This window comes from Sturnus vulgaris, chromosome 9 (genome assembly GCF_052056855.1).
Source record: "Sturnus vulgaris isolate bStuVul1 chromosome 9, bStuVul1.hap1, whole genome shotgun sequence".
Classification (NCBI taxonomy): domain Eukaryota; kingdom Metazoa; phylum Chordata; class Aves; order Passeriformes; family Sturnidae; genus Sturnus; species Sturnus vulgaris.
Window position 1 is genome coordinate 16,194,127 of NC_142251.1, and position 27,117 is coordinate 16,221,243.

The 27,117-nt window shown below is 37.1% G+C and overlaps 1 protein-coding gene across 2 annotated transcripts; it reads left to right on the plus strand.

The window, feature by feature from the left end:
* Positions 1–23,963, plus strand: ZNF326 (zinc finger protein 326). 2 transcript variants are annotated; one of them, XM_014884037.2, is made up of 13 exons: positions 24–149; positions 648–722; positions 6,506–6,632; positions 8,680–9,085; positions 11,737–11,935; positions 13,607–13,641; positions 14,546–14,633; positions 16,873–16,987; positions 18,068–18,215; positions 18,520–18,619; positions 19,838–19,968; positions 20,869–20,964; positions 23,248–23,963. In XM_014884037.2, exons 1-13 carry the CDS (start codon positions 134–136, stop codon positions 23,407–23,409), a joined length of 1,698 nt encoding a protein of 565 aa, XP_014739523.1. In that variant the 5' UTR covers positions 24–133; the 3' UTR covers positions 23,410–23,963. The 2 variants fall into 2 exon arrangements, with proteins under 2 accessions (XP_088026079.1, XP_014739523.1); XM_088169953.1 differs by lacking the exon at positions 648–722 and having other exon boundaries at positions 1–149.
* Positions 23,964–27,117: the final 3,154 nt, after the last annotated feature.

Below are 27,117 nucleotides of genomic sequence, written 5' to 3' on the forward strand. Positions count from 1 at the left end.
GAGCCAATCGCCGCCCGCCGTGGCAGTGCGTGCAGCGCGCGGGTCCCGCCTCGCCTCGTTGTGGTGGAAGGCGCCATTGGGAACCGCCGGAGCCGCCGCCACCTTCCCGCCAGCAGCGCCCGCCGCCGCCGCCATGGACTACGGGGAAGGTGAGGGCGCGCCCCCGCTGCAAGGGTAGGGCCCGGCCGCCGCCACCGCTGCCGCCGTGGGGCCCAGCCGTGTCTCAAAATGGCAGCGGCCGCTTTGTTAGGCACAGGACGGAGGCCCCCCTCACCCATGTCCTCGTCCTCCTCCCCCGCCGCCACTGCCGGGCTGGGGGAGCTGCGGCGGCGGCCGGCGGCGGGAGGGCTGCGCGGGAGGAGGGCCCTCCCCGGGGGTGGTGTGGGCGGACGGGGGGCGCGGGCGGGGGTGGCGCTCCGCGGGGCGAGGCGCCCTGGGGGCGCGGGGCGAGCGGGGGGCGAGGGGGCGGCGGCGGGCGGGGGGCGCGGGCAGGGCCGGGGGGAGCTCGGGGCGAGCTCTGTGAGGGGGTCGTGTCAGGAGCCTGGAGATCCGACAGGAGAGAGAGCCGCCTCTTGTTGCGGCTCCCTGTCTCTCCCCTCCAGCTCTTGCTAAGCACTAAGTCATTCTCACTGACCCATCCTCTCCAGCTGAAGACAGAGATTGGAGATTCCCAGATACCCCCATGCATTGTGGTGTGAACATGCCCAGTGGGTCAGTCTCAGGTATGAGCTATAAATACGTCTAACCTGTAAAGAGTTGGGGCTGAACAATCAGTGTTAACAAAAACAAAAAAGGAAACGGGTTTTTATAAGTGCGTGACATGGTTTGAGTGCTCATGTTGTTTTCTGGAGGAGTTGTAACTGTCTGGGAGTGAGACTTGATTTTCATCTTGGGCATGTCAACATGAACTCCTGCACGTTCCAAATGAAAAACTGAGATAAAGGAGTGGGGATGGGGGGGTGGGGTAGAAATACAGACTTTTCTTAAGATGAAAAGAAAGCATTTTTTTTTACATAAACCAGTACACTTACAGAGTACTGTATTTGATTCTTATTACTTCTGTTGAAAAGAAGGAATATTTTCCTTTTTTATAAAAACCAGAGCCTGTAACTACTTGGGTTTTATTTACTTCCCTCTCCCTCCCCCCAAAAGTTTACTTTAACTAACAGTTTGTGAAGGAGTATAGAAAAAACATTTAAAGCCATCAGCAAAAAGCTACCTCATGTTCTTGCATTGTCAAAAATGCCGTGTAGATAAATCAAAAAGGAATGCACATACTTTGGTAAGATGATTAAGCTTATGATTTTAGAAAAGATTCAAGAAATGTTTTGACATCTCTTGCCAGCATGCAGGCAAGTATTAAAAGGATCTTACTATAAACACTTTACTGATATTGTATCCGAGCTTCATTTACAGATCCTGTCAAATAAGTGCTTGATACTGGATCTCTTGACACTCTTGCTGGCTGTTATATGGGAATAACACATTGGATTATAGATGCATCTTTGATTGCAGTATAATAATTTTTGTGACACATTTCTTGAGTCTTAGCTTTTCATTTTCCCAATTTTATTATTTTGTGTTTATCTTTCTGCATAGTAAAATTAATAAGTAAATAGTAAATAAATTAATGAAATATGTTGCCCTGTGTTTTCATCTTCTGTTTTGATTCCTAATTAAGTGTTCATTTGAGTTTTAGAATGAAAAGTTATTCTTAAGTGCCAGTTTAAGTATCTTATTGGAATATTCTCTGTAACTGTTAACCAGAACCTGCTTTTCTGAGATCTGATGACACGAATATTAAAATGATGCCAGGGTCTTTATAGGGGAAGTAACTAATCAAATGCGTATTGTACAATTAGAGTGTTCCTTTCATGTACCTCTGTAATAATAGTTTTCATTGTGTTAATTAAGCTATTATTTGTAATTATTAAAAAAAGTTTAATTATGATGTATGCAGCTTGAAACTTTTGCCATGACTGTTTATACACTGTATGTATGTGAGCAAGGCATGCATAAAAATTGTTTTACCCAGGTTCTGTACAGGGTGCTGAAGGCTGTTTTGTGGGGGTTTAGAAGATGGGCAGCAGAGGGTGGATGTTGGGAATTCTCATCTTTGCCTAGTTTTCATTTGAGCTCTTGCTAAATTTCTTCCCGTTGGAAACTTGTAGCCAGTGGGAAGCACTTTTAGTTGTATGTCTGATGACTCCTGTAATTGCACCATTGTCCCTTCCTGACAGCTCAGTTTGAGCCCAGAGTTGACATGCCCTTCAGAATAAGTTATTAGCATTATTAGCAAAAATATTATTAAATATTCATGTTGCTATTTTAGTTACTGCAAGTCTTGTCCTTTTAACTGGAAGGGAAAATGGCCTAATGGCAACGTTGTGATTGTAACAACCTAGACATGGTGTTATGAAAATGTAGTGACTGGAAAAAATACTGCTTCCTATTGCACAACAGACCCTTAAGCTTCTGGTAGTCAAAATTTAGCTTCTTTAATTTATCATTTATTTTGCAAGATCTTTCTCATTTCTCATTTTCATAGCCTTTTCATCTGCTTCACATGGAGCACACTGTTTAAAATGATTTCTTGTCTTTATGTTGTGAATATGATTTCATTGTTCTCTGCTCTAAAGCTTTTTCTTTTACATGGAGTTCTTTGTATCCAGAGATTCTGAGTCTTACCTAGTGTTTGTTTACTTTGTAGTTCTTTTCCTTTGGAAAATTTTCTTTACTGGCTATTGAGATTTACTTTGCAGCTATTTTAAACGATCTCTTCACCAAATACGGCTTTTTTTTTAAATTCATCTGAAAAAATACATTTACATTAACGTTTTAATTTGTAAATTAAACTTGTTTTTTAGTATCCCATTCTTTTTTATTTTAAAGGTTATATATTTTTTTCACCTTTGATCTAGCTCTTCTCCCCTCTTTTCAGTACAAGTAGACAAGTATGATCTAGAAACTAAAAACCAGATAGTTCTTTGCAAGTTCTTCTATTTCTGTACTTAAGTTCAATGGCTCATTCATCCACAGGGATTTATGCAAGAAGCTGCAGATGCAAACCTGATTTATTCTGTTAATAAATTCTTTGTTTCAGATGCTTTGATAATGCCTTCATTTCAGAGATTCACTCTCATTTTTAAGCTTTAAGAGCAAATATGGACCACTGTTTTTTAATTTCTTTTTTATTTTGTAGTTTTCACAGATACACAGATACAATATTTCTTCAAAGGTTTATTTGATAAGCAGTTACTTTTTAAACTTGAATGAGCTACTATTCCTGAATTTTCGGTTTGAGATACTGAAATACAATTTCTGGTGGTTTTTCTCTAGTGCTTAAATCCATGTTCTCAGCATGTGAAACAATTTCATGTTTTCTCTGCACAGACAGGCAACCTCTCTATATCTCTACTGGTGGTGATAGTGATTATTAATCAGTTACTACACTAAAGTCCTTTTTATTTTCATTTGTCTAAATGAATATTTACTGTTGTCTTGTATGTTTCCCCCCATTTTAGGATAAAGCCTGTCTGGAGAGCATACTTTACTCTGAAAGTTTAATACCGAAGAAATACTGTACTTGTTAATTTGAATGCAGGATCTTTGTCAGGCTCTGGGCATGAAGTGTAAAATGTAGAAATCTTTGGTAAAGCGTGCAGCTGATGACTGAACCGGGGGGCAGTGGTTGGAACAGTAGGTTAACTTCTCAGCAGTGTGGAACAGTTCAAGAAATAGTTGGCAGGAGATCATAAGGTCACCTTCAGTAGACCAGGTCAAAGATGTCTGTCCTACCTTGCCAATATCCTGTATGCAACTCTCTGGACATGTGGAACAAGTAGTACAAATAAATATACCTTTGGTGTATTTATATGCCTTCGCTGTTCCACAGCTTGAGGACTTTCCCAGCCATAGTCTGTGTTTGACATGCTCTGAATTTCTTGTCAGTTGATTTATCCAATTTCTGTCTTAAATACTGTTAATTTTTAGTAACTTACTACTTGTGACTCAGTTCCAGGACTTGTGTGTCAGTTTTGTGAAAAGTGACTTATATCCTTCTTTAGCTTGTTATTTGTAAATTTCATTTGCTCCATCCAGTTTCTTACAGTAGACCATTTAAATTATCATCTCTCTTCATGTCTATCTTTTGTATCCTGTGTTAACCATTTTCAAATGTGAGTATATTATAGTGTAGGTAGATGCAGGGCAGTGAGTCTGGAAGGGGCTGAAAAAGTTATTCACTCTTAGGGAGGAGATGGTGGGGATGTCCTGAAAGCAGGGATTTGAGGATTTAGGGGCTGGCATAGCTCTGTAGCAAGACTGCTGATGTTATATAATATTAACTGAGTAAGGAGTGTTGAGCACATGAGCAGAAGTTATCCTGTGATTGTAAATGGTATTTTAGTGTTTGCTTTCATGCTAAAAATTTCAGACTAAAAATATATTTCAAAATGCTTTTTAAACTGTTTTTGGGAAGAGTTCTTTGCATGTGAAAGTTTTTGTTTTTCCAGTACTGAACTGCTGGCATATGCATAATGCTGGTCCCTACTTCCTGTGCTGTAGTAGAATTGCATTGCAGTGGCAGGCATCTCGGCAGTATGTTGTGTTCTTCCTTGCTGGATGACTTGATTCCATTCTCTTAACCTCATTAATTCTGTGCCATCTTAGTGCCTGTAGATAATAGGGAGCAGGTGAAACTAAAGAAAATTATTGGGTACTTTCTGGTCAGGTATGTCAGTTTTCAAAATGTCCGTGTCTTTTGATTAGTTATCCTGTATTAAAAAAGATAACAACTTGGATCTGAGATGAGATTATCTCACGGTCAGTTTTAAGTTCTGTGAAACCGAGTTTGTTTTCTTGACTGTTTTCTGTTTTTGCTGGTCTGCATATTTATGTATACAGTCTTGAAGGTAATGTACTGCATTAGATGGCAGATAATTCAGAAACACCAGAGAGGAACAGTAGATGTTTTTATTAGAAGCCTCATCCATTTATTTTTGCAGTAACTCTTTGCAATTTAAGTTGATGGGTGGTGCTACATAATTCATTTTTTGAAAAGGTTTTTTGTGCGTTGGTTTTTGAAACTTTATTGTATGTTCAGAATATGAAAAGGTATAGTGTGACTTCTGTGTTCGAAGTTTTTTCTTTTCCCGCAAGTATCATCTTTAAATTTTTAGAAAGTACCTACGATCATTAGAATAAAAATCAGCATTAGGTGTGTGTTGGAGTCTCTGTTCAGGCATGCTAAGAATAGCTATGTAAAAGTGATATAGTCAGCTTAATATAATTTGCAGAATTCTCATTGCTGGCAGATACATTAAAGTAAATTACAGTGACTTGGTGCTAACAAGAATTAGGAACAAACAAGATGCAATTTATATACGTATTTTCAGTACTACAGTTACTTTCATGAGATGATATGCACAGAGAGTTACTGTATTTCTTTAAATAGGACAACTTCTTATGACTTCAAGGGAGCAAATTGTCCTGGAAAAGTCAGTGGTTTACATGTGGAGATACTGAAATGTATAAAATACTCTCTCTTGTCAGAGTAAACAGCTACTTGGTTTTATTTTTATCCTTCCTGTGTTCATTGTGTATTCCTTCTCTGTGTTATTTCTTCTGTCCATCTTGGCTTGCCAGGTTTTCTTGATATGACCCAAGTCTTGCTGTTGGTTGGTACTGGGAAGCAGTTTTGGTCTCCAGAGTGCCAGTGCAGTGCGGGTTGTGTGTGTTACAGGAGGACAGTGGATCAGACTTGTTACACACACTGGTGGCATTGTCTAGTGATTTGAATTTGAGTGATTATTTGCTTTTAGATAGACCTTCCAGTGCTGAGGAGGAAGTTGGTTCTTTTGCCAGACTTCATTACAAGATGTTGAGATGTCATGAAGTGACATCAGTTCGGCTATGAAATGCTGGCACCTTAGTGCAGTGAGTGAGCTGCAGCTCAGTGCTGATTTGGGTGGATTTTTTTTTTGTGCTAGATGACAGAGAATTCTTTTGTTTGACTGTAGCCTATATACAGAGGCTGCACTGTAGCATGACAGCTTGTAACTTTGACCCTGGGTCTCTCACTGTGAGTGAAGGTTTCTTGGGGCATTGGATAGGGAGAGCAGATTCCTGTGAACTCTTTTTGTTATTAAAGGGTTGGAAGTGGTCTTAATTCTCTACAACTTGAGACATACTCTACATCAGGTATCTTCATTTAATTCTCTTTATTTAATTTATGATGATTCCGGCTGATGGAATAAAAATCCTGAGTTACCTACTATTGGAAAAAATGAGGAACTTGATTCCAGTCAAGAGGTGCTCAGATGATGACAAAGACACATGGCTTCTCTAAGCACAGTGTCCAGATTGTCTCGCAACTGTCAATTTTGTGTTTTGATTGTAAGCACTGTGGCAAAGAGTAAACCTTTTACATAAGAATTTAAACTAGATGACTTAATAAGAATTCTCACTTGCTTTCTTTTTAAACATTTTTCTGCTCTTTTTTTAGACATGGACCGGGATTATGGGCATGGAGGCTATGGTGGCCCACGATCCATGGACTCTTACCTTAACCAATCCTATGGGATGGAGAGTCATGGAGGTGGAGGCGGAGGAGGTGGTGGTGGTGGTAACAGGTAAAATAATCCTTCAGTTGTCCCAAGAATTGATCAAGTCCAATTTAAGTTTAAATCATTCTTCTAACTTAAGTGTTCCTGAGGCATGTTGTTATGATTTTGTATGAATACTTTCTTTCTGAGTCTTCATGTTTGATAAATACTGGCAAATACTAAACTGTAAGTGCTAGATTCTGTAATAATAAGCATTTTTGTGGAAAAGTTTGACAGCGAAACAGTGCGTCTGAATGAAAATAGCAACAGTTTTGTTTTTCAGTATTGTCTAGCAATTTGTAGCTGATTGGCCTGACACACCATTTCTGACCTAGCAGACTAGACCTAATTGGTTTAATATCTTAGACTGAATCTATCAACATTCCGTTTTCAAGGAACATTTAGGGTATGTGTTCTTTGGTTTGAATGTGCAGTGCTCGAGTGATCTTGGTATTGAATCTGAAAGTCATGTCCAGATTATTTCATTGGAAGGTACTGATTACACTTGAAACTGTGTGCATGTATGGGCTGCTTTGTAAGATGGATTAGTCTAAAACTAAAAATTCTGATGCAGTGGTCTTAAAGTTGTGTATTTAATGCTAGGATACTATTTGCTCTTCCAGATAAGAAAAATAGGGAGCAGCTGATTTGATTTAGGTCTTAATAGTGTATTCAAAGAAGCATGCTTTTCAGAGTAGTGATTCTATCTTGGACGAGATAAAATGGGAAGAAAACTTAGATAATTGATGGTTTTCTTGTGTGCGCCCTTGAATTTTTGCCTGGCTGTTGCCAGATTACTGTGTGGTTCCTGTCTGTAGTCATTGTGGTGCCACTGGGGAAGGACAATACTAAACAGGGAGGCTGGAGAAGTATTGTGCCTTGCTGCTGGGTTCTATTAAGCATTTTAGTTAAGTATAACTTGTTTAATAATGAACATTAATATTGATCTAAAAGTCTGAGCAGAGATTGAGGAATGAGCTGTACCTACCATATAGTAATCTGCATATGATGGAGGTTGAATGACCAACTGAACGCCAAAATGTCTCTTGCTATGTAACCTGATACTATGCATGGACTTTTTCTAGTGTCATTTTCTGTGTATCTTTGAGTCTTCTGACATAAACGGATTTTACAATGAAGGCATTCAGTTTACTGTAGATACAGTTAGTAAGTTGAGTCTCTTGTAGGTTGTACTGTATCAGTTAAGGGATTGTCTTTCCCAGCTGCTCAATCACCCTGTTATAACCCTGCAGGGACACTAATGTGTTTCCCTTCCAAGTAGTTACAAATATTGATTTCTAGCCTGATGCTGCCCATGTCCTAGGCAAAGCAATCTCTTGATAAATAGCTGAAGATTTTAGCTCTTTGTTGCTTTACTCTGAAATTCCAAGGACTGTTTTTGTGTCACTGTGCATGCACTGGGGAGACTTTCAAAATCTTGAGTTGCTAGACCTAATGGTCTGCAAGTGAATGCTGGATACACTGAAGACAATGAACTTTTTTGATTGTGAGACTGAATTTTCCAGGGAAAAAGAAATCCAGAAAGAACAAATGTGAACAGAAGAGCATGTGTATTTTTCCTTTAAAATGAGGGCTGTGGGGTACTTGGAACTCACAACTGTACCACTAAAAAAACAGATTTTTTTTTTTTCCCCTTAGTTCAGAACTAAGCCGCCTCTAAGCTGCTGTTTAACTGTTAGACTGTGAGGGAATGATTTTGAAGAGAGGGGAGTTTGACTAGGCTTTGAATGTCTGCAGGTGATTATTTTTGTGAGACTAGGGCTGGGCTCCAATAATGTTTTAGTAAATAAATGTTGCTGAAAATTTAAGTAAACAAAGTTCAGGTATACTGAACTTTAGAATTGTGTGTAGCAAAAATGGCTCAGATAGCTTTCTGTCTGGTCATAGTGTGAATTGCCCAGCCCTAATCAAGATTAAACAATAACACAACTGTACAGATCAGTATAGTAATAAATTGATTTTAGTTGATAAATGTCAACTGATAACTTGTCTTTTGAAATGTATAACATTAGTAAGCTTACTTTTTTTTCTCCTCACTGTGCAACTTTTCCAGGTTTGGACCTTATGAGTCTTACGACTCCGGGTCTTCTCTGGGTGGGCGAGATCTGTACAGATCTGGCTATGGTTATAATGAACCCGAACAAAGCCGCTTCGGAGGTAGTTATGGTGGTCGATTTGACAACTCCTACCGGAATAGCCTTGACTCTTTCGGAGGTAGAAACCAGGGCGGGTCTAGCTGGGAAGCACCTTACTCCCGTTCAAAATTGAGGCCTGGGTTTATGGAGGACAGAGGAAGAGAGAGTTACTCTTCCTACAGCAGTTTTTCTTCACCCCATATGAAGCCTGCACCTGTAGGCTCTCGGGGGAGAGGAACGCCTGCTTATCCTGAAAGTGGATTTGGAAGCAGAAACTATGATGCTTTTGGAGGACCATCAACAGGCAGAGGCCGAGGCCGAGGAGTAAGTACAGAATCTTTTCAGATTCTTTTCACTAGACACTCTTTTAAACCCTTTCAAGACCACTGCTTTAAAATGAATGCACTGTTCAGTACAGTGTGGGGGTTTTGTCCAAGCAAACTTATCATGGTTGACAATGTTGTTTATCCCTTTGAAGCTGTCTTCAAGTAGAACCCAGTCCCTCTTTCTGCTGAAAGTAATGAGTAATAGACTAGTTGATGAGGTTTGTTAAATCTCTCCTTTTGTTTGAAAGGTGAAGATAAAAGTAGTAGGTTTGGTCTAAAAGGGATTAAAAGGACTTTCATTTTTCCTTGTAAACACTAGCATCTCTGCTGCTGGTGGGGAAATTTTTGAACATTGTATAAGTTGAATTCAAAGTCTTTGGAAGTTTTGAGTAGGTTAAAGGTGCAATGTATAAGCAAAAAATAAAACCCAGGTTGTGAACGCTCGAGCAGTTTTTGGTTTGTGTAAAGGGAAAAGTTTAGCTAATTCTTTAACATGTTGAGTACATGTTTTATCAAACATCAAGTCTTCTTTTAAACTTAATTCTTACTCTGACTTGTTTACTGGAAGGGTGATGGGGAGAAAATGGCAAAGGTGAGTAGTTAGCAGTTACAGTGATTCTTTCTCTAGAGTTAAAGCATGGTTAAAGGGGCATCATCAACTTGAAATCAGGTCCTTTTGCAGAACTGAAATCAATTTCCACACAGTGTGCCTAGTCCTTTTACTTGTATTCATTTCGAAGACTTAAATTCTAAGTGCTTCTCAGTGGATACCTTTCCAGTATAGGATGTAAAAAGTCTATGTCCAAGAAGCAGCATGATTAACTGTATGCAGAATAGTGGATCAGTATGAGGAAGTAAAGCTTGATGTTAAGTGAGCTAAGGGAAAAAAATACAGCAGAAGAGAATAAAAAAATCCCAGAACCTCACAGAAGTACTAACTTTAGGTTGATGGTGTCCCTTTGTCTTGGTTTTATAATCTCAGTTTTTATATTTTTTTTACGCACGGAATATTCAGTGAACACCTTTCTGCCTGTGCCTCTAGGTGTAACTTACCTTTTAAAATTCCTGAGCGTGCTGTATTTCATTGGGAAGTGATTCTTTAATTTTAAACTGTACAGCTTTTTAAACTTGTAGCTTGAAGTGTAGAGGAAGTTTATTTTTACTGGGTCTTTTATATGCTTGTGTGGTGGTTTTATTCCGCAAAGTCTACTTTGCATCATTCTCGAGTATTGTAGTTGCCATATTCCACTTTTAGCTCAGATTTGCACATGGCTGTTAGCTAGCATGTAGCATGGTATGAGAAAAAGATTCTAATCTTCATTTCTCTGCTTGTGAAGCTGAAAATGTTACATTCTTAAGCCTTTATGCCATCCTTTCAGAACTCATTTAGATCTGAAAGCTTTGTGCAGAGTTACAACTGAGTTCTTTTTTAATTTGCTTTTGAAATTTATCCTTTTAATCATTTATGTAATAAAGGAGATTGTAAAGGCTAGACTACTTACCATATGTAAAATGCATTGCACCTTTAATAGGTAGATTGTTTTTAAAAAAAACAAAACTTGAAATTACTGAGTGTGTACTTCATGTCAAATTTGTGTCTGATGTAAATCTACATGCTAGGCAGTCTATAGCTATCTCAACTAAATAAATTAACACGGAGATCTTGTGCATGGACTTCTGATTTTGGAAAGTGCCTGTTTTGGTACATAATGTCATTTAAAATCTGCTTCTAAAAAGTCATGCTTTTCATAAGTGATTTGAAGTTATTTTTATGTTCTTTTGACAGTGTAATATTAATTCTCGTCTCATGGAAAGACATAGATTTCTGCTTATCCAAGTCACTCATCCAGTCTGTGGGCTTTCTTCTGCCCTTTATTAATCAAGTAATTAACTTAATATCAAGAAGTATATTAGCACTTTTGAAAATATTCCAGCTGCCTAAATTCCCCTCTTCAGATTACTCATTTATTCCGTGTCTTCAGAGAGGTAACTTACATAAACAAGTGTCCACAAATGACTGTACATAATTTTAGAAATAGTGGAAAGATTTAGTCTTTTAATGGAATTTTCATTCCTATCGCTGCATTGTTTTTGTATCACCCTCTCCAGACCCAACTTAAAAATACTAATTTTATTGAATTCAGTGGAAAAAGAGATAAAAGAAAGACTGGGCTTCCTTCAGTTAATCAGTATTCTACACAGGGCAGCCTTCTTTACTCAGTTTTCAGGTCACTACTATGTAGTTTTGCATAAGATGATAAGCAAGGTAGCTTTTTTTTTTTTCCAGTGTTGAAAACTGAGTTAAGGTTTGCTATTTTCCCAGAAGGAGATGGAATTTGGAATTCATTATCTAGAGCATCTGAAGAGAGGAGCCAAGATGTTAGGCTGAGATATGGTAGATATGTTCATTGCCTGGACAATGGTTCTGAATAAGCAGAAACACAGTTGATACATAAATATTCGTTCTACTGGACAAACACCTGCAAAGCCATTGCACAGACGAACATCAGACCAGGAGCTTAAGTTGTCTCCTGTATTTTGCTCTTAGAACACAGATTTTAGTTAAGGTTTCAGTCATATTGTACCAAGTAGTTGTTTTATTAACATTGCTTTCATATACTAATACCTTCCTCTTTCACAAATTTTCAGCATATGGGAGACTTTGGCGGAATGCACAGACCTGGAATTGTCGTTGACTATCATAACAAACCCAGTCCTGCAGCAGTTGCTGCAAGAGGAATAAAAAGAAAAATGATACCACAGCCATATAACAAACCTGGTGGGACATTTATCAAGAAACCCAAAATGACAAAGCCTATTTTGAAGCTGAGCCAGAAGAAATCACCTAGTAAGTAGCAAGTGTCAAAATTTCTAAGTTAAAATTACGGATTATTTTATTCATTAGAAATTACTTAATTTTAATATTCAGAAAGAGGGCTGTAGGTCCTGTTCTTTAATTCTTCATTTTCTACCTTTCAAGTAGCCCACCGTGGATTTTAGGAATTTACATGTCTAACTTTCCTATTGCAAAGATAATTTGTTGAATGATATTTAGTATTTTGATGTGTTCAGATATGTAGACTATCTCATTGAGGCTTTGTGATGATACTTCCTGGAGGCAAATTTTCACCACTAAAAATGCCAGAGCTCAGGTTTGCTGAAGAGACAATGCCTGACAAATACTAAAATATGTTCTTGCATGAGCCTGGGCCCTGCTGTCCAAATTCTTTGAGTGTAAAAAGTAGTGCATCAGCTGCAATGGAGTTAAAATAAAGATACAAGGCACGAGTGAAGAGGAGAGGGAAAAGGAAGGAAACTGCAAAAATGGCAGAAAGAGATTGCTCCCACAAGTGTAAATGAGATAGCTAAACTATAAATACAGACTGCAAATTGTGTTAGTGATGATTGGTTTTTTTACTTGCATAAAGATATTCTACAATTTTATTGTTAAATTTTTATCCTGCAGTCAAAGTTGGAGAAAAAAGACACTAGTGAGGTTTGAAGAAATTATTTGCATTGAGGGAATGTAAACTTGAGTATTATATATTGTGAACAGTGTGTACAGCAGTCAGATTTTAGTTTTTATGCTTATGATTTCCTGATAATTATAATCTGCAATGTTTTATGTAGTTTGGTTTCAAATCACCCATGAAAATTGTTTAAAGTTACCTTAGTTCATAGCTTGCAAGGCAAGTGCACAGATTTGGCAGAGACGTTGAGTCATAAATTCTGGTTTTGGTTTAGTTATTCTGGTCACATTACTATGTATTACATAACTGTTCCTTTAACTAGCATCAAGAGTCCTGTACAAATTCCAGGGACTGGCTGTATAGAGCACCCTCCTCTGCCTTTTGTATAGGACCTTTATTGGTGGTCTTGCCAGCTTTGTTATGATGAAAGGGGTCTCTAAATGCACATGCAAGTTCTTTCAGTACTTCTGTACGTTCCTCTTTCTAAGCTTTGTTCAGACAGAGTGCTTCTAATTTATTGTCTCATCCCTCTCACTGATTTCTACAATCCAAAGACCAATACATAATATTGGTGTTACTTTAGGAAGTGGAATATATAGTGCCTATAAGAATGCGGCCTATCCTGTGAATCTGAGATTACAGGGAAGAAAATCAGTTGAGTAGTTTAATACAGTTTCTGAAACTTGAAGTGAAAGACCTAAGTAGTATCATGTAGTTGAAAACTAAAAAATGGGAGACAGCTAACAGAAATTTTGATTCAGTTGGTATCTATTGTACGAATGAAAATATATCTCAAAAATATATTATCCTTTCAACCTTGAAATTCTTGTTTTGGAGTTAGATATAGGTGATTGGTTCTAAAAGTGTTTAGTTTATATTTCTAAGGATAACTGATTTTACATTTAATAGTATTATTAAACTATGATAAATTGTCAATGTAGATAATCTTCCCTGCATAACAAGCTGATTTTTTTCCTAAGTATCTTATTGTCTTAAAATGAATTGTCAGTGACAGCTCTTTTGCATTGTTTCTCATTTTATGTTAATAGACATGAAGACATCTTACCAGGATTCTGCTGTAGAGGTAAAGATTCCCAGAACTGGAAAATGTTTTGATTCTTTGAGAAGTTTGCATAGTATACCTTAAGACAGTAAATTATTAAGCTAGAGTTACCAAATTGCACATTAAACTAGATAAGTTTTTCTGAGCATGATTTTATTTTATTTTTTTTTACCTTATCTAAAACAGTCTTATTTTGGTGGCAGTTGGTTTTGAGTGCAAGATCTAGCTTGTGCAGATAGCCTGCAAAGTGAATTTTAAGGTGTATTTGTAGACCCTACCTGTGCTTTTAATGAACAAGAGAGCTCTCATGAGCACTTCTCATGTTGCCACAGGTAGACAGCTTGAGCTCATGCAGCTGTGACCTGCTTGGGTGGGTACAAAGGAGATCAATAAACAGAAGTGAGGAGGAATGGCTAAGACATAAGACACATCAAGGAGGGAGGGTGAATAAAAAAGGGTCAGTGTTAAAAGTTGTTCTCTGATAGGGTAGGAAGATGAGTCCCTTCCTTCCTTCGAGCAGATCAGTTGCAACACTATGTAAGAATGTTGCAACATAAAACCAGTATGTGTATATATATATATATATACACATCCTTAGTTTACTAGTAAGACTGGAATGGCTTTCCCCTTTTTAGTGTGAGGGTATTAACACCTTCTCAAATAAGTAGAAGTCGGAATTGGAAGTCAAAATATTTATATAGAAAACAATTTTGATTGTGCAAATAATTCACTAAGGTTTTAAGGCATTATGGAGAGATGCAGAGCTAGAAGTGCTGTACGCTGAGTTCAACAAGATACTCAATTCACTTTCTATAATTTTCATGTTTAAAAAATAGCAAGTAATAGATCATTGGAAATAAAGTAATTTACACTGCCTTTCTGGATTTAGAATGGCTTTTTTGATTTATGGATTTGACTTTATTAGGAAATTGAAGTTGATACAAGTGGTGCAGTTGTTATATATGAAGATTTTACAAGAGATGCTTATGATCTTGGATATCAGACTTTTGGAGGTAAGTCAGTTTGCTTTGTCAGGTAAAGTATTGTAGGTATTCTACTTTGAGAAAATACATTCTGTAAGCCTGTATTTATGACCTCTAGTAGTTATTTGGTAGCATGGCTGCCTGTTTTTTGTTTAAAGAATTAAAAAATTTAGGCTGTAGAAATATGGTTGTTTGTAACATCCATCCATTACTTGGTTGGTTATTTCATGCTTACTGTGTCTCTGCTCTCTGATCACTTCAATATGTTGTTGTTTGCCTTTTTTTTGGTTTTAATTTTTGTGAAAAAAAATTTGTGGTCTTCTATACTTGCTACTATTCCATTGCTTGAATGTTGTTTATCCTACTGGTTCCTCACCCATATCCTAGTATTTATCCCACTAGCTGATCAACCTCACCCTTAAATGCTAGGTGAGTCACTTTATTAAAAGTGGATTCAGTTACCTTGGAGAGCTGCTGTTAGGAATGTGAGGTCTGTTTCATGTACAGTCTTAATGAAACAGGTTTATTATTAGTTTACATAAAATCCGTTCAAGTGTGTAGTAACTGTAGTGATTCCAGACACATAGCAAAAGAAATCCAGTCATAAGGCTGAAATTACTTTCAGTCCCTCTTCTCTTGTATGCTTGCCCCCCTGCATATGGCATAGTCTTGTTTGATGGCAAGGAGAGCTGGAAATTTGCAACCAAGTGAGTGTTTCTTTTCTTGAAGTAATAGTAAATACTTGGAGTTTATTTTTAAATTGTGTGGGTTTCTTTTGTTTTAAAAGTTTGCATAAGTGCACTGAAGGAAAGAGGGAGTTTTTAGTTGATATGTAGATTCAGGTCTCCATTCCCCAACTTCTAACAGGACAGGCACTTCAATTTGTGGGCTTGAGGGTCAAAATATAGACCATTTCACACCACAGAATATCAAACCAGATGATTTTTACAGCAGTAAAACAAGTGATCCTTTGCATGTTTCCAGGGTTGGTGGTAATGCACTAAATGAAATTTAAATCCTGAGATCAGTATGGGAATTGCCTCTGTGGGTAGGTAGGTGGTTTTTTGTTTTCAGTTTGATTTTTAAAAAAAATAGTCTCATGGACAGGAGTTTTTCTCCTTTCTGGATCACAGTAAATTTTGAAACTCTTTGCTACGAAATTAGAAACCTTGGGATAATCAGGAGCTGTTAGTTGTGAAGATGTTTTCAGTATTCAGTGACACTTCTCAATCCGCAGAGTGTTTTGCAGCCTGTGTTTGTGTGTGAAGCTGTTGTATGTTCCTTTCTGTTGCTGTTTGGATGGAGGTAGATTTCTTGGAGGCTGACCTCTCTCCTAAGATTGAACTAAAGCAAACGAAGTCATCCTCTTTTTTTCTGGTCTAAAACTACCCACTGAATAATATTCTAGTTGTTTCCCTTTGTCCACAGACTACTAAAGCAGATATAGGAAAGACAAGTAAAAGTGCATTTATGCAAAAAGTCAGCGTCCTTGGAAGTCTTAGATGTTGTAGAACTAAATTCTGTTCGTTTATTCGTTCACACTTGTACATGTCAGGTGGTAATTAAATCAAGTTCTTCTCTGAAGGTTTGGTTGGGCTTTTTGTTGTGTGGTGAATCTCTCTGTCCTTGTCTCTCCTCCCTCCCCTGCTCCCATTATTTCTTTGGCTGAAAAATCTTTCGAATACTTTCCTGTGAAACTAAGTGAAATCTAGTGAGTAAAAATAATAAAGTTGTTGAATTTCAGTTTGGGTACCATACCTTGAAACAACACTGTCTTGTCTCCTTTATGAGAACCTTTGCTTTCGGTTTTGAGAACTGCTTTCTCAGTAGAACAGACAGCCTTTATTTAGATTGTTTCCTTTTATCTAAGGGGATTATAGCAGTGGTGCTCTAAAAACATGGGAGAGTTTTAAACAATGTGTTTTTTCCCCCATGCATTTCCAGTTACCTTTTTCTGGTCGCTTACTTGAAGAGGCCTTTAATAACTAGGCACAAGAGAGAAGGAGTTGCTTTAACTCTGAATTTCTTTTATGACTGTAAACTAGAGTGTAAACCCTTAGCTGCAAAGTTGAAAGCAAGTGTCTAAATTGATTCTCTCTAGAGGAAGAAAACAAAGCAAAACTTTCAGAATATTTAAGAAAGCCATCGAACAGTATGGGTACAGTCTTTCTCTGCATTTTGAAATGTTTGTGGGGGAGACAGTGAAGACAGGTACTTTTGCTGTTGTTTGGTTTGGATTTGGTTTTTAATCCTTCAATTGTGTGTTAAGATGGCAAAGGAGAAGTTAAAAGTGAGGAAGAAGAAAAGCGGCGGATTGAGGCCAGAAGAGAGAAGCAAAGGCGTAGAAGGGAAAAAAACAGTGAAAAATACGGTGATGGATACAGGTTTGTGCTGTAACTTCTGCCTTGTGTACAGTGTTTTTCTTGCTCTTAATTCCTCTCTAAGAATGCTTTTTCCTTTGGACTGATTTTAGGAAAATAAAATGCAAAAAAGAAATGAAGGAAGTAAACCACCTCCTTCTACATCCTCAACTTCCCCTGCTCCCTAGCAAAAGTAAAGAGCTAAACTAAATAAAGAAAAAAACCTCAGGCCAAAACCTGGCACCCAAATTCAGTGGCTTAGAAGACTGGGTGTTTCACTGGACCACTGTTGCATCAGAAAATCCACAATTTACTAACCCCTTCTCCCCTACAAGTGCATCAGTGCACACTTGAGAAGCAGATTTGAACGGATTGTTTTTGAATTTATTATTCTTGAAGTTGTTATATGTTCATGTTGACTTAAAAAGCTGTTAGAAATGGGTTTTATTCCATTATGTTATATATATATATATATATATATATACACATATATATGTGTGTATATATATACACATATCTGTGGCAAGTGTTTTGTAGCAAAAATAAGTACATAGGTTTGTAACTTTTAGTCTTGCCCAGTGGCTGCACTGTACAAAACTGTTCAATGTCAGTGCAGTATATGATCCTGGCTAGTGATTAGTGACTTTTCCTCATTGTACTGAGGAGATTATACTTCCTTATAAGGATTTTATAGCTTTTGTATGGAATGAATTCTTCTGATTACGTATAATTAGGAATTAATTCATGGTCTGGCTGGACTGTGATTCTGTGTCTACGAGGTGTACTACAAAAGGTGACAGGGAGTAGAGAGCTGCAATAGATGAACTCAGAGAATAATGTGGCTTTTAAATGCCTGGCTTCTGATTTCAGCAGTTTTTGTCTCCTGAATAGATAACTTGTACTCTGACACTGGTCTGATTTTTATTTGATTCATGTAGCACTTATCTTTTATAATGGAAAAAATTTAGGAGGTTTTTTTTTCATTTCTTTTTCACTTAGGCTTCTTCAAAGAATGCTTTTTCTGTTCCTTTTCTAATAGAGTTTGTCAAATGTCATAATTTTGAGGAGTTTTAATGGTAATGTTTAATGTATTTCTCTTGATAGAATGGCATTTACTTGCTCATTTTGCAAGTTTCGAACGTTTGAAGAAAAAGAAATTGAGTCACATCTGGAGAGTGCAGCTCACCAGGAGACATTGGATCATATCCAGAAGCAAACCAAATTTGACAAAGTTGTGATGGAATTTCTTCATGTAAGACAGCTGGTTTTGATCTGTATAATACTTTTACATGAGAATATAGGTACAATTTACCATTTATTTTCAAAATATGGTTAACTTATCATTAATCCTTTTGCAGATGACTTTTGGTGTAGTACATACTGCTAACAGTTCAGGCAAATGAAGCAAACTTAAAGTTTCTAAAGTGCTGTTGCTTTTACAGTTGAAAGTAGTGCCTTAAGAAGTAAAAGCTATAAAGAATTCTAAAAATCTGGGTTAATATTGGAATGTAAACAACTGTACATCATAGGTATTTACAGGTTTTTTCCCTCTGTAGGAGTGTATGGTGAATAAATTCAAGAAGACAGCAATGCGTAAGCAGCAGACAAGTAACCAAACAGAAAATTCCCAAGCTGCTGAAAAAGATATAATGGAAGGTGAGTAATGTGGAGCTCTCCTGGTCTTTTTCTCCTTTCATTCTTTGAATTTGATGAAATGGATAAAAAGTTAGTTTTCGCATCTTTTCTGTACCTGGTTGAGATTCCTTGCTTTGTTTCTGATACGATGTGGAATGTAAGCACAGCAGGAGATAGCAAACCTTGTTTGTTTGCTGTGCAGGTAGCCTTGCCAGAAGGTGAGAACATTGTGCTAGGTGCTTGGCAAACAATTCTGTGGGCTTTCCACAGTCTCTTTCAGTGTAAGGCATGAGTAGTGACAGCAGGTGGATGCAGTAGATTGAATGAGGGTGTAATAAGACTGTATGTAAGGTGGTCGTGGTCAAATACAATGACAAGATTTGGAAAAGTGTAGATAGGAGATGTGGTTTGGAGGGATAGTGACAAAAGGAGGAGTTTGAGCATTTTTTGGTTACCCAAGATGCATCTCGGCCTGGAATATTTTTCCACTGGCTGCCCTACAGGCAGTTTTCTGGAGCATTTCATATGTCCCTGCCTTGCTGTGTCGTATCCTCCCATTCTTTTCTTGAGGGATTTCAGAATATGGGCTACAACTAGAGGAGACATTATTGACTACCTTTTTTTTAGGCAATAACTCTTTTTCAGTATTACCTTAATTTGAACTTAAATTCTAAAAGCTAAGTAAAAATGGATGTTGGCAACATCTTAACAATCCCGCAAATTCTATCATACTTTCCTTAAGTACTTGAGGGCCTGTTTTCCTTTGTGATGAGAATGTTCTATTACCAAACTTATAATTAAAATTGCAAGAGGAGTTGAATTCATTTGCTTCTTCCTGATGGTGAGGGAGGGCAAGGAAGTAAATTAGTTTTTATAAAGGGTAAAGTAAGTGCAGTTACTCTGGTCAGGCTTTGTTTGCTCTATCAAAATGTGTATTTTTAAGGATACTAGTTATTGTTGATTGAAAATAGGTGCCATTTTTGTACTTTGCCTGGGTCTCACATGTAATCTGTGAAGAGGTAAAGTTGGAATATTGAAGTGAAAAACTTCCTCTTCCAATATTGCCCTCAGAAAGCCTAATTTTGATGTCTAAATTTAGGTGAATATTCCTCAGTGGTTCAGTTTGACATGTTTAACAAATGAGAGCTCTTAGTTTTTGTATAGAAAACAAACAAGCTGCTTTTCCAGTTGCCTAAAGTAACACATTGTGTTAATGATTTGTTGCATCTTCTTTGGCAGGGGTTACAGCTGATGACCATATGATGAAAGTTGAGACTGTTCACTGTAGTGCTTGCAGTGTCTATGTTCCTGCATTACACAGTTCTGTTCAGCAGCACTTAAAGTCTCCTGATCACACAAAAGGAAAACAAGTAAGAGATGACATATCATTAAAAAAATGGCAAGCATAATCTGTTAGTAGGTGGAAAGTGTTACAGTTCTTGGTGGAAGTAATTTCTTAAGTTCTTGTTAATGTGGCTTGTTCTCTAGAAAGCTGTAATGTCCTTACTGCACTTTGTAAATTTAACATCTCGAGGTAGCCAGCACTTAAGCACCCCAGCTAATGAAATATTGATGTGCTTAATAGCTGCCAGTAGAAAATCGTGACAAAGTTACTAGAAATTACTTCTTTTGATGAGAATTTGCTTTACAGAGTTTAAGTATTGGAAACACTTTGTTATTCAGATTGAAAACCAAAACACGTGTTTCTAATAAGATAAACATACTGTCTCTTTTCTTGGTGCTTATATTTTTAATTTGAAGACAACTAAGAGATGTTTAGAATTAGCAATCATGTTGTATTTGTCCCTGTTAAAATTTATAATTACAAACTTTAGGGCTGGTAGAAGGGTTGAAGGAATAGCATGGGTATGATAGTAAGCAAGATTGCCAAAGTTATGTTTTCTTTATATATGAGCTTCTGTGATTGTGGAATGTTGTACAATGTTTTGAGTTGGAAGGGACCCTGAAAATGAGCAGCCATATGTTAGGCTGTGACAGAGAAGCCTGAGTATTGTCTGCAGAGAACAGATTACTGGTTGTAGTCCATCATATAAGCAAGAGAGATGTTTTGATCAAGCTAAAGCAACAAGCTATAAATACTACTAAACCTAATTGGTTAGGTTTATGTGGTTTGGACAGGTACTAAGAACAAGCAGTTCATGCTGTAATATGTTCATTATTTTATTTACAGAAAGTGGCCATGAACTCAAAATCATGTGACATTTGTAATAGGAGCGTGATAATTATTCACTGTCAAATTTGTTTCCTAGGCCTACAGAGAACAAATAAAAAGGGAGAGTGTTCTTACTGCCACCAGTATCTTGAATAATCCTATAGTCAAGGCACGATATGAGCTGTACGTGAAGGTAAGATGCAATGGAAAGAAATTTTTTCTGTGTTGATGCGGTTTAACCTCAGTGCTCTGTCTTTTAAATATCTCACAGATTAAATATACTTGTAATGTATTTTGCCAGTCAAAAATCATTGTCTCAGATAAATTAATTTGCAGCAAAAATTTCCACCTTCGGATTCACCAGCTTTTGGTTGTTATTTAAAACTTGTATCTGGGCACTTTTTAATTAGATACGCTAATAAAAACCCAAAACAAACTTTAGGCAAACATCAGCAGTGTCTTTAACTATATGTAGTGTTAACTGCAGACCACAAAACACAAATTACTATATTTAGAATCAAAAGCTCCAGTGTGTGGGTTTGTACTGAAGTATAGTGTGCACACTACTCAGCTACTTTTTATTCTGTAGAATTTTTAGGGTTCATGACAAAACCAAAAGCTTACAACAGTAGTTGATGAGATCAGAGAATTTAAAAGGCATGTGAGCCTATGTTGTGTGTGTATATATATATATGTGTGTGTGTGTATGTGTGTAGGCCTGAGAAACAGGTGAATTCATTTTAGCAAAATGGAGAGTTGTTTTTTTTCTGCTGGCCCACTTTGCTAATACTGTGGTGAGCTATTTCTTGATTACCTTTAAGTAATTTATGGCTCTGCCTGTGCCATAACAATAAGACTCTTTCAGACAGAGCAATACTGTATGAGCTAGTGCCCAAGTTAATGGTGATTTTAAAATGTCAAATTAATCGTGTCCTGAAAAATTATATATGGATGGGTGTGTGAATCAGTTTCAGACAACTCTTGTATATCTGTCAAGGAGAGATTGCAAAGGGCCATATACCAGAGCCTGGAATATCTGCTGGTATTTCCAGCCACCTCTTCCCAGTTCCTTATGCCTGGTATACGTTGTCCAATACAGCCCCCTAGCGGGAAACTGGTAAAAGGGAGAATGGAAATTTGCCATTCATCAGTTCAAAAACTGAGGAAAGCAAAACTTGCAAGATTATCTTCACAAGGAGACCAGTGATGTTTTCAGAATGACTAGCACTGGTATTTTCTCTGGTGGACTGACCTTAATACACTCTCACCAGGACCTGCTCAATGAGATGTATCTGTCTCCTGGTTATGCAAATCCCTTTCATCCTTATTCAAATGTATAATGAACTGCAGACTGAAGTAGTTCAGTTTTCTCATACAGCATGTAATGGAGCAGAGGACTCATGCATTCAGGTCCAGTAGAGTGTTATAACATGGTCTCAATTCTGCATTTTTTTGGGTTAAATCTAAATCTGAATCTGAATTTAAAATTTCTCTTGATTTTTAGAATAATATTGAAACCAAGTTTTTGTTTTGTGGCGTTTGCTGAATATTTTTATAGTTCTTTAATTTTTCAGTAGCCCACCTGGAAGATTGTACCTGAGAAATGTAACCAATGTGAGAAAAATAGGGCAAAAAAGGACAAGGGGCCTAGCATTCAATTTTTCTTTTGTATCTTCTTTTAAATAATACTTTTAAAATCCTAGTCCTGGTGCCGTTGGTGATTGGTGTCGTGTGTTCAGATCAGACTTGCTTTATCAGATGTAAGAGCATGAAGCGAGCTTTAGCCAAGAAACTCCTGATAGTTCGTGTTATTATTCATTGATTATTCACAGTTCTTAAATATATGAACAGGGGAGGGCTGAGGTATGTTGTGCTGAACAATTGTATGAAATGGAGAAAATATGAACCCAGAATGCCAGTGTGTTTAAAGTACTGAGAAAACTGATAACTTTTCTAGGTTGACAATGGAATGAATTTCAGACTACTCATTGTAATAAATTCTAGATTTCTTTTTCATTTTTTGAGTGTGCCTTTTTTCATAGAATTATTCAGAGTGCATGAAGACTGTAAATAAGGAAAAGCAGAACAACTCTTCTGTTCCAACTTGGTTTTAATTGAGGAGAGAAAGGAAGCAGCTGTAGTTCTTAACAAAAACATGTTGAAACTTAAGCATGTAATTCTAATTTCTGAATGTTGAAATCTGTGTTTAGCATATTTGGCTTTTGCTTAGTGCCATTTCCACTTTCAGTGAAGGAGTTTATTGAGATCCTAGTTTCCCATGTGCATAAAGAAGTGCTGTTCCTAGTTTTAAATCCAGTGTGTTTTGATTTTCTTACAAAAGCCCGACAACTATTAAAATGCTGTATAAAATAATATAGCATTATTAGTGGCTGCCCCTTCCATTCTCTGAAATTAAGAGTATGATTTTATATTTGAAATAAATATCAAAGTGTTTGTTTTCAATCTTCTACTTCAGGGTGAAAATCCTTTTGAAATTAATGATCAGGCTCAGGAGCAGCAAACGGAGGAAGAAGACAAAGCTGATGAGCCAGCTGAGGGTGAGGAAGAGGAGGAAGAAGAGGAGGAAGAAACTGAAGAACAAACTGACTTCACTTTAGACCACACTGAAGATAACTAAGTGCAAGAAAATAAAAATACATTAGTGGGGACAAAACAGCCTTTTATTTCTGCTCTAAAGTGGCTCAGACTTTTTAATAGTCTCAAATGGATTTGAAGATTCCTCACCATATGCATGCATTCCATTCCATGGAGAACTTGTTTATATAATTCCTCTGTGTTTCTGATTTTGTTTAAAACGAAATTAAGACTATTTTAGTTGGGCTTTTTATAGAAAACTGACTATTAAAGCTGATCAAACATTGTGTTGTATATTTTTTTAAGCATCCTATTTTTTTGGTGTGTGTACTGAAAGTTGGATGTAATAACTTCTGGTCTAATCAGTTGAAAAGGAAGGTAGATCTGTGGGGTAAATATTCTAAAAGCTTTATGGTGTAAGCTTATAAATATTTACCTCATAGTACAGGATGAATAACTTCAGAAATTGTGCTGTTGAGTGTGGCTGTTTGGGGGACTGCATTGCACTCTGTATAATAGAGTATGTGTTTATAATATGCCTTGTAGCTTTTTGTGATAAGATGTACCAGTTTGTAGCAATAAAATACTTAAGAAATATTACTGTTTAAAGTGTCTGTAGTTTAAGTATTTCAAAAATTTCCCCATGCTGACAACTAAACTAGTTTCACATTAAATCTTGATTGATACTATCATTGAAATTTGTAGTTCCATCTTAAGTGACTCATTTATTGCTGAGTTTTGATGTATTCAGACTCCACCTACCAGGACAGGTAAGGACTTAGCCCTCATAGTGTGCCTGGGGGAAGTGTGCTTTCTGTGTGTTTACATGTGGTGTACTCTTGTCTCTCTTAGAAATTACAAGTACACTTGTGTTTTTTCTACTCTTCCTGCTAATGTAGCTTTTGACTAATGAGAACTGAAAATGCCTAATTTGACTGTTTCGAAGTGCAGTGAAGTAATGTGCACTTTTTTTCCCTAAATAAGGTAACTTGACACAAGTAAATACAATCTGTGGTGGTTATAGGGATTTTTTTTTTCAAAATCTCATCATAAATATGATGTTGCCCGTTTCTTTTGGAGAGCTCTTGTCATTGCTGTGTAGAGCTGGTAAATACTTAATTTAATACTTAAAATAGTTATATGTGTAAATACTTTAAACTTTGCTTTTTCAGTGATCTGTTTTTGAATTGGGGAAGGTGTGCAAGTATTATGGAGGAATACTTGATTGAGATATTAGGCCACCTGAAATCCTAATAGCAGTCAAGTGAAGAATGCTGTGTATTGCAGTCATTTAGCTGTTGCCTTTTGTGTGGCTTGGAAAGGAGAAAATGTGACAACACGGTGAGGAAAGAGAGGAAACTGAGTTTGGTGTCTTAACCTCTTGTTTATGGCTTTTCAATTTTAATTTTCTGTTTTAAAAATCAGCATGATGTAAACGAGATTGTTGTACCTGTAAGTGTCAGCTTGGAAACAGAAGTTAGTGTGGGTTGGTTGGAAGATGTGTTAAGCCTGCAGCTGTTCTTGATCTCTAAATACTCCTATTCTCCATGTTAAGGCTAGGATCAAGATTCATATTTGCATTGCTTTTAAGATGTAATCTCTTCTGCCTTTCAAGCTGGTCATTCAACTATTTGTGTTCTACTTATAGGAGTCTTACCTTCCAAGAGAAGGATGCATCTTGTAATCTTTTCCCAGACAATTTAACAGGAGCTGTATCAGTGTTTTAGAAACTGGTGAGAGTTTTAGCATAAGAATTTGAGTAGTTAAGAGAATTGAGGTACTGCCCAAATTTCTGCAAGTGATGAGTTTTTTTTCTCTTTGTCTATGGCTCCTTTATTGGAGAGAATGAAATTGCTTCTACTCAGCTAAGATAAGCCCTGCCGGTTAGGATCTCAGTAATTAATTTCCATTGCTGCACTGATTTAATCCACGGTAACTTCAAGATCTTTGAATTCAAAGCAGTCATGATTTGACTGATACCTGAAATACATGACTTGCTCCTTATACTAACAGTTCTCAACTGTGAAGTGTGTTAAGTGATAACTCAGATGACAGATTTGAGGAGTGAGGGGACAACTGCTGATTATAATGGACAAAATTACTCTATTCCATAGGCTTAGGAGGAACTTCAGATGGAGTCCTTGGGTGCCTTTTGTGGTTAATCATCATTAATTTTCCTAGATCAGTGAAGTACAGAAATTACTTCAGAGGGACTGATGGCTGCCCATTCCAGGTGACACCATCGGTAAGACACACACACACACTTATTCCAAACGGAGTGGAGATTGTTTGTTTGTTTCAGAATATTGCAAATGAAGACCATGGCTTTAGGCAGTTGTGGAGAAAGATTCCTCCTGATTTACACATCTCTGTAATAGAGACTTTTATATTTCCTTTACCTTCACAAGTAATGTGCTGTCAACTGCCTACTGCTCAGAAGTATTTGATTGCAGTAGGGTATGTCTTTCCCTATTTCTAAGAACCTTAAAATGTTGAGTATTGTAATTGATACCGTTTACAAAAAGAATTTGGGAGCGTTTTTGTATCCCCTATCCCTAAAAACCACTTTAGATGAAAGATCAGTGAAAGACTGGACTTGAAATGTAGTTGTTTCACAATCACACGGATGATAACTGGTTACTAATGGTGTTTGTTGGAGAGTCAGTTGATTAAGGAAAAGCATTTGGAGTTGAGGCAGATAGGTCCTTTTCTGAAACTAATATTGAGAAGTTTGGAAAAACTGGAGATGGTAAAGTGGCATCAGGTGAAGAGTATTTCAGGGTGTTTAAAAACATCTTCTGGGAATAAAGGCTGCCCTACAAGATCTCTAATTCTCTTTCAGTGCCCGAGCTATAGAACTTTTTAGTGTCTTGAGTAGAATCAATAGAGGTTTGGTGCCTTTTATCTGAGTAGTCAAAATGGTATGGAATGTCTCAGATGATTTACATTGCATGAGTGGCAAGGTTTTGACTTGCACAGTGATACTAATGCTATTTTTATTTCTGCTGGAAATATCCTGATGTGTTTTTAATCTTTCATAGGACTGAATGGTGTTGTTAGTTTATAGCTGTACTGAAGAATACATACAACTTGTCTCACATCCTAACTACCTCAGGAGCTAGAACTTCAATCTTTTTGCTCTGAGAAATGTTGTCCAATAATATGTGGAGTTCTGTTTGTGGTTTTTGTTTTGTTTAGGGTTGAACTTGCAAGGTGGCCAGTAGAGCACCTTGCAATTTACACACAGGGAATAATTGCTATATATGCAAGCTCTTAAGTGTATTGCAGCAAAATGCAAATGCAATAGGGTTTTTATATACAATTATTTTTTGCCACGCAGTATAAATGTAGGATGATTAGTATCATACTTGGGTTGTTTTCATGCTGTGTGAAGAATTGAAATCTTGAAATAAGCCTGTAGATTCTCTTGCTTTGGCTTTTCCTGTTTTTCTTACACTTAAGAAGGTGAAAGATATGGAGACTTAGAATATTTATTCCTATTTACCCTGGATGTCTTCCCTGTGAACTCTAGAAAATGTGTTCCAAACTGTTGCTATGTTTGTAGTGAAATCAGTTTTCAGCTTGCTGGATAGTAGCTTTACATTTTCTTGCTGTTGTCTATCAGACTTTTACCAAAAAAATGAAGCTTTTCTTTAAATGTATTTTTCAGCTTCTAGAATGTCTTCTGCTCTTTCTAATTAGCCCTAAAATGGAGGATTCAGAGCTTTTCTTCAGTTGTTTATCCTTCCAC